This window comes from Populus euphratica, unplaced genomic scaffold, assembly GCF_000495115.2.
Source record: "Populus euphratica unplaced genomic scaffold, PopEup_1.0 scaffold40.1, whole genome shotgun sequence".
In the NCBI taxonomy this organism is placed as follows: Eukaryota; Viridiplantae; Streptophyta; class Magnoliopsida; order Malpighiales; family Salicaceae; genus Populus; species Populus euphratica.
The window spans coordinates 175635-184019 of NW_011499912.1; the positions used below are offsets into that span (position 1 = coordinate 175635).

Genomic DNA, 8385 nt, shown 5'->3' on the forward strand with positions numbered 1-8385 from the left:
TAGTTTTTCCTGTAAAAAACTTGATGTTGATTTGTGTGATTGTTGATTTATATTTGTTGATTGTTTGATCCTAATTTTGTTTACACAAAGAGAAAAACGAATTGAAACTTGTGAATTATAAATTGATCCGGATAAATTGATGTCCGGTTATTTATTCCTAATTTTCCTAACAACAAGAATAATTATGATTGACTTGGAAAATTAAAGAGGAAGGATTGTAAGAAAGAAAGTTGTTCGATGGATGTCATTTTGAGAGCCATTTTGAATATTTAATTGATATGAAAAGTTGTGGTATCGAACTCGTTTCAAAATTTCATTTATATAAAATCATTTCAAAAGAAAAGAAAATGTTAATATTCAATAAATGTAGAAAGATTTTAGAAATATCAAGTAAGGAATTATAATAAAAATTATGCATGATTACGATTGATCACATGTAATCAGTGTTATTAGCGCTGGATAAGTAGTGAAAACTAAAGGTATGATAGAGTAAATATTTCATGACGGAAAAAAAAAATTGTGTTAGTGATTAAAAAACTTAAAGACTGAACAACATGATTTGTAGCAATTCACAGTGTTTTGTGAGGAAAGTTCAGTGTTTTTGCCATATAATTTAACTTTTCTATGAATAAAAAGCAAAAAAAATTACAAAGCTAAATTCTTTACCAATTTAATATTAAAAAAATCAACAAAGATAATTTTGGAAGGAGAAAAAACCCATGAGAAAAAACGTTGTAGCAATTGACAATGTTTTATGAGGAAAACTATAGTGCTTTCTCCAATAAAATAAAATAAAAAATCATTTAGTGAAATATTGTAGCAATTCATAGTGTTTTGTGAGAAAAACTACAATGCTTTCCTTATATGATTTAACTTTGTTATAATTATAATTCTTAACCAACTTAATATTTAAAAAAAAGGACAAAGATAATTTTGAAAAAAATCATATGGAAAAACACTGCAACAATTCACAATATTTTAAAGAAAAAAATTACAAAGCTAAATTCTTCATTAGCTCAATAATTAAAAAAATTTGACAGAGATAATTTTAGAAAAAAACACAAAAAAAAAAAGAAATTATATTGGAAACACTGTAGCAATTCATAGTGTTTTGTGATGAAAGCTACAATGCTTCTCCATATGATTTAACCTTATTTGTAATGACTTGTAATTGTAATTTTTAAACAGCTCAATATAAAAAAAAAATTGACAAAGATAATTTTTAAAAAATTATAATAAAAAAATATATAGAGAGACGTTATAGCAATTCATAATGTTTTGTAAGAAAAGCTACAATGCTTTTCCCACATGATTAAGCTTTATTACAAATTTAAATTATAATCAAGTTAGTATTCAAAAAATAAAATCAATAAAGATAATTTTGAAATAAAATATTACAAAAAATGAAAACATGAAAGAAACTAAAAAAAACTATGCGAGGAAAAACTGTATCAATCCATAGTGTTTTGTGAGAAAAAACTTGTATTATTTGTAATTGCAATTCTTAATCAGTTTAATATTTAAAAAATAAAATTAATAAAGATAATTTAAAAAGAAAACAAAACAAAACAAAACAAAAATCATGTGGAAAAAAAACACCATAGCAATTCACAGTAATTTGCAATGAAAGTCACAATGCTTTCATCATATATTGTAACTATAATTTTTAACTAGTTAAATATTAAAAAATAAAATAAAAAAAAGATAATTTTAGAGAAAATCATAAAAAAAAACTACATGGAGAAACATTGTAGCAACCAATAATGTTTTTAAAAAAATTATAAAACTAAAATATTAAAAAAACAAAATCAACAAATATAATTTTGTAAAATAAAAAAATAAAAATAAAAACTATATGAGAAAACATCGCAGAAATGTATAGTATTTTAGAGAAAAAAATTACAAAGCAAAATTTGTAGCCATCTTAATATTTAAAAAGTAAAATCAACAAAAATAATTTTGAAATAAATAAATGAAAAAAAATAAAGAAAACAAAGGAAAGTTGGAAAAAAATAAAGGAAAGTGATTTTGGAAAAAAAAAGAAAAAAGAGAAAAATTGGGGAAAAAATAAAAAAACACTATAAATTACTATTGTAATCCATAGTGATTTTGTTGTGGGGATACAGTGATTTCCCCACACCATTTAGAGTATTGTTAATAAATAAAGTATTGAGAAATTTTAATTAAAAAAGAAATCATTCTTCAAGTAGTGGAATGGAATTGTTAGGAAACAACTCAAACATTTTAGGCCCACTCGACTCATCTAATAAATAAAATTTCTAGTAATAAAAAATTAAAAAAATACTTATTTTAATTTTTTTCTAAAATATCTCATGTATGCCATCTGAGGAAACAAAATGATGTTGAAAACCTTAATTGAAAATAAAAAATTACTTATGTGGTTGGAAATGTATTATAAAATATTTTTTTAAAGTATTTTTCAATTGAAAATATATTAAAATTGTTTTTTATATTTTTTTAACATTAATATATCTAAATTATTAAAAAAATATATATAAAACATCAATTTAGTGTATTTTTAGATAAAACAAAACACTTTGAGAGCATGTCAAACCACAAAACACGAACACTCTCTAAGCCTTAAACCGGAGAAATTAGGATGTGTTTTGTTATTTTAAGAAGCCAAATAAGATGGAACTAGTGAAATTAAAAAAGATAACATAGAAAAAATATGAAGACAAAATCATGTTTGATAGTAGAGTTTAAAACAAAATATTATACCCAAGTTTACTTGAATAATAATAGTAATAGTAATATTAATAGTAACAATAATAGTAATTGTGACCGTGATAACAACAACAACAACAACAACAACATAATAATAATAATAATAATAATAATAATAGTTAATTGTGTTTGTGATTGTGATTGTGATAATAATAACAACAATAATAATCATACTAATAATAACAGCATTAACACTAACAACAATAATAATCATACTAACAATAACAAAAAAACAATAATCATATCAGATCCAAGGTGTTTAGGCCTAATAACATATGTGACCTAAGTGTACTTGGGTCTAGCAATATTCCTCACCCAAATTTACTTGGGTGTGCCAAAATTTCAGACCTATGTTAGTTGGGGTCTAGCAATATGCTAGACTCATGTTACTTAAGTCTGACAAATATATCTGACCCAAGTTTACTTGAATAATAATAATAATTATAATAATAACAACACTAAAAATAATAACAACAATAATAAGCACACTAATAACAACAATAACAACCATGTTTGACCTAAACTTACTTGAGTATGACAACATGCCAAATCTATTTTACTTGAGTTTTAACAACAATAACAACCATGTCTGACCTAAGCTTACTTAAGTATGACAACATGCTAGATCTATTTTACTTGAGTTTGACAAACATGTCTAACCCAAGTTTACTTAGGTCTAGTAACATGCCGCATGCGCCATTAAATAAACATCTTGTGAAAGAGAAAATGAGAAATTAAAAGTGAAACTAATATTACAATTTGCAAGAAAAGATCTCTTAATTTATAGTGATTTCCCAACACCATTTAACTTTTGTTATAATAATATAAATGTAAATGGGCTATGGTTGTCTTGTGTTTAATATGCACAAGATCAAGTGAGATTTTATAAAAATTCAATCGAGTCATTGATTATTTTTAATAATTTAATTTAGTCTTTGATATAATTTCTTAGTCCTCTAATTATAGAGTACATATAATTCAGTCCCTAAATCAAAATGTCTTTTTGCAATTATACCCATGCATTTAAATATTTATTTTAATAAAATTGATCAAATCTTAGCCTATCAAATTAAGAAAAATAAATGTTTGATAAATAAATAATAAATACTAAATATATCATCAAAGAAAATTAAGTTGTATTGTGGTTTTACCGTTGAAATGCAAACTTTACCTTAATCATCGTGAATTATTATATATTTTTTTAATTTTTTTTTAAATTTAATTTTTTATTTTTTATTTGCATCATTGTATCCTTTTAAACCCAACTTACCATTCAATTGCTTTTTTTTGTTTGTTTGAAGAATGAGTTAAATTGGAAGACAAAGGACTAGAATGAAAATGATAAAAAAATAGAAGATGAATTTGAATCTCATTTAAAAAGTTCATTTTAGCCCTTATCTTTTTTAGTGAATAAGTGATTGGTTCCTTTAATTGTCAAAAATTTAATTTTGATACCAAACATTATCTCCCTCATTTTCAATCATTTATCTTATGAAAAAAGAGAGAGGCTCACTTAGATTTCGATACAGAGAGATAAACTCACTGTTATGACGATTCTAGCAACCAAAATGGTTGATATTAGTCACAATGAATTCTTTTTAATAAGTAAAGTTTTAAAAGTTTTGCTTAAATGTTTCTTTTTTACTCCTTGCTTGAGGATTGCTTGAGTAGACAGATTAGCTGTATAAATATTTTTGGATTTGAGTTTATTTTGGTATTTTGAGTTGTTTTAAATATTATTGTTATATTTTTTAAGATTGTTTGAGTGTTTTGTTTATATATTTAAAGTAAAAAATCTGTTGAAATTAAGTTTTTCAGTAATAAAAAACTGAAGATTTATTTTTCATACAATCTCAGTCTTCAAATCCCACGCACACACATATATTTTCTAATAACTCGCGGCGTACCACATGCCAATGTACGAGTAACTTGTTCACTGCCCGTTGTAGGAAACACAAACAGTGATCGATACCCGCCTCCATAAAAGAGCAACAACACTTGTTGGGTGTCCCTCCCCCTCCTCTGGGACGTGTGCTGTGAATGATCACAGGTCAGCATCATAAATACATGAATGTGATATGCTTCTTTGTTAATTTGTTAATAAATGTTTATATTATTATCCATTGTAGACCGGTAATGAAAGTCAAATTATACATTACCTTGCAGACACCACCTTCCCAGTTGCTTCTGCATGTACTTTTGTATCGAATATTAAAATTGAACAAGTCCTCGTGACATAGATATGTAAGGTTGTTTTTTAAAATATTTTTATTTAAAAATATATTAAATAATATTTTTTTAAATTTATTATTATATTAAATTGACTTAAAAATTTATTATATATTTTTTAAAAATATTTCTAAAATACCGAAATAAATTGACTTCTAATCGGTAGAGTGATAGATTAGGAAGTATAAGTCCTTTGCAATGTTTTTTTCATTACCTTAGTAATTCATGAATTTGGAGTATAATTCCGATTAGATTTATTTTCAATTAATTTAGAAAAAATTACCCAGTTAAATTAAAGTGACTAGTAGACTTAGTTAAATTTTAATAATATTTTAAATTTTTATCCAATTCAATTCAATGTTATTTTATTTATTTTTATTTTTTAATCTAAAATAGTTTTTTTAAAATATTTTCAAATTCAAAATAATATGTAAGTTAAGCGTTTGCTAGAGAGAGTTTGGTGGATGATAAATTTTAAAGTATCTTTTTATTTAAAGATGGATAAATTAATTTTTTTATTTTTTAAAATTTATTTTAATATAAATATATTAAAATAATTTGAAAAAAAAAAGTAAATCAACTTTCGATAGGAATTTTGAGATATTTGGGAGTGTGTCATAGGTGATTCAATATATTTTTTACTTTTAAATATATTAAAATAATATTTTTTATTTTTTAAAAATTATTTTTGATATCAATATATTAAAATATCTAAAAATAAAAAAATAATATTAATTTAAAATAAAAAAAATGTTTATTTTTTTAAAATACAAAAAGGAACAGTTATACTGAATCGGATCCGAACGGTTGTGACAATCTCATTGTAAGAATTCTCCCAATTTTTTTAATTAACCTTTCCGCCAAAACTTCCACTCTGTCAATCTGTTATCTCCATTTTTGACACCACACCCATCACTTTTCGCTCCTATTTCTTTCCACTCTGTCAATCAATTCAAAAGGAAACTTTTTTCAAAATCCTTAATTAGATCCCCGATGGCGATCCTGTACGCGCTAGTGGCGAGGGGATCTGTGGTGCTAGCGGAGTTTACCTCGACGGCGACAAACGCAAGCGCGATTGCTCGGCAAATATTGGACAAGATACCAGGCAATGATGATAGCAACGTCTCTTACTCTCAAGATCGTTATATTTTTCACGTTAAACGCACCGATGGCCTTACCGTTCTCTGTATGGCCGATGAAACCGCCGGCAGTAAGATTTTATTTCACTTCCCTTATTTTGTTTACTTCGATTAAATTTCGATCGATTAGGGTTTTTTAGTGTTTTAATTATGTTGCGTGAGAAATTATTTGGTAACCTCTGTCGAGGGTCTCGGGTCTCGGGTCTCGGAAAGAATCAGAATTTAAAGAAACATTGGATTCTAGGACTCAAAACTGAAATTGAGTTCATCTCATCGTCTGGGAATTGCAGACGAATTAGTTTCTCTATGGCTAGGCCCTAACGACAATTTAATTGTCTTTGAGAGCTGCAGAAAAGACTGGATTTTAGAATGCTAGCGGACGCTACTGTGATTGTTGGAGAATGAGTGAAACTTTGCAACTTAGGTGAGGACTGAAAATGAATTGCGTGTAGGGAAGTTATGATGTTGGCGTCAAAAGGCAAGTCATTTATGCTGGGACTAGGTTAATCGCATGGTATTTCCTTGTTGTCGCTTGGACACGATTGCAATTACCGTGTATTGATATTTTAGAGAGAGATGGAAACGTGATTTTTAGTGCTCGATCTATTACCTGTTTATTTATTTGACAATTAATTGAATGATTGAGGATTGATTTTAAAGTGGGTCCAGGACATCCAGGTTGTAGGATGCTTGGTGTTAGTATAGAAAGTGAATGTATGGAAAAAGTCATGGTATTGTTGATGTTATGTGCAGGAAGAATTCCCTTTGCGTTTCTCGAGGACATTCATCAGAGATTTGTGAGGACGTATGGTCGTGCAGTTATTACAGCTCAAGCTTATGCCATGAATGATGAGTTCTCAAGAGTTTTGAGCCAGCAGATGGAGTATTATACTAATGATCCTAATGCAGATAGGATAAATAGACTGAAAGGTGAAATGAGTCAGGTGAGCTTGAATGAATTATGATTGCTATCTCTTGAAGGATGATTGTTATGTAGTTTTCAATCCATAATTGATGTCTGGAACAATGTTTTATTTTAGGTTTTGTTTCGTGAAATGTGTTTTCGATCCATTTTGCTGTTTTGTTGCTTTGTGAAAGTGTGGTGTTTTGGTGAAATGACTTATTTGTGGGCTTGAGTTCTACTTTGATATTGAATGATTAATTAATGGTATATAAAGGATATAAACTATTGTTATCCTCGTTGTTTGAGCTGAAACTTGGTATAATAGTGAACAATTATTTTACTGAATTTCCAGTTGAGGGGTCCTGCCTGAATTATTTGCTTTAAGTAGACTTGTAATTTCCAAATTTGTGGTGGTTGTATAATAGGTGAGAAATGTCATGATTGAGAACATTGACAAAGTTTTGGAGAGAGGTGATCGCTTGGAATTGCTGGTTGATAAAACGGCTAACATGCAAGGAAACACCTTCCGTTTCAGAAAGCAAGCTCGTCGTTTCAGAAGCACTGTATGGTGGAGAAATGTTAAGCTTACGTATGTTATTTAAATGGAATGTTTTTGATCTATAACTACATGCACGGGTGTACTGAAGAAGTTTCTTTCAACATTGCCTCCTTGAAACCTGAGATCTATAAATGCTTTGCTCACTGACTAAATCATTTCCATCTTGCAGGGTTGCTTTGATTTTATTACTACTAGTGATCATCTATGTTGTGCTGGCTTTTGTATGCCATGGAATTACACTACCTACGTGCCTAAAATAAGAGCAGCAGTTGAGTGAGATCTGATGTGCTTTCTGCTTGTATTTTTTGTTTATTTTTCTCGGTACAAGGGATTTTCTGTTTGAATTTTTTCTCTTCTCAAAGTTGTATTAAATTTTCTTCCTTTGAGCAATGTGAAATACATGAATTATCCGGGTGTGTTCACACACTGTGTATCAGACTGCCCTTGTGGAAACAAACTGATGCAAGTTGTACGCCTATTTAAGCGTTTGATTGAGTTAATAATTATGAAGTAATGTTTTGGTGTCCAATTTTGATGACTCTCTTTTCTGCTGAGGTACTATACATGTTTCTGAATTGTTCCTTTGTCAAAAACGCCCTTCATGGTGTGTGTTGTGCTTGATAGTCTTGACGGGAACGAGAGGGGAAGGGACCTATTACGTTTCAAGAATTTTGTTTACCTTTTCTTCTCAGATTCCACTCAGAAAGAAGAACCAATCTTAGGATTGTATATAGCATTATTGTCACTAACATTCACCTGCCAATACCCTATAGCATAATCTCGAGTAGCTTATGCTTGAAGGATAA

At 28.0% G+C, this 8385-nt stretch overlaps 1 protein-coding gene across 2 annotated transcripts; it reads left to right on the forward strand.

Moving 5' to 3' along the window:
* Window positions 1-5780: 5780 nt before the first annotated feature.
* LOC105134040 (vesicle-associated membrane protein 711) lies at window positions 5781-8108 on the forward strand. Of its 2 annotated transcripts, none has more exons than XM_011038280.1 (4): window positions 5781-6187; window positions 6870-7060; window positions 7446-7583; window positions 7749-8108. In XM_011038280.1, the coding sequence occupies exons 1-4, from the start codon at window positions 5971-5973 to the stop codon at window positions 7854-7856; spliced, it is 654 nt and encodes a 217-aa protein (XP_011036582.1). In that variant the 5' UTR covers window positions 5781-5970; the 3' UTR covers window positions 7857-8108. The 2 variants fall into 2 exon arrangements, with proteins under 2 accessions (XP_011036582.1, XP_011036581.1); XM_011038279.1 differs by having other exon boundaries at window positions 5783-6187; window positions 7446-7609.
* Window positions 8109-8385: the final 277 nt, after the last annotated feature.

Coding starts and splice junctions, on each gene's coding strand:
- LOC105134040 (XM_011038279.1), top strand. CDS start 5,971: ATGGCGATCCTGTACGCGCTAGTGGCGAGGGGATCTGTGGTGCTAGCG. Junction 6,188..6,869: donor GGCCGATGAAACCGCCGGCA/GTAAGATTTTAT, acceptor TGTTATGTGCAG/GAAGAATTCCCTTTGCGTTT. Junction 7,061..7,445: donor TGAAAGGTGAAATGAGTCAG/GTGAGCTTGAAT, acceptor GTTGTATAATAG/GTGAGAAATGTCATGATTGA.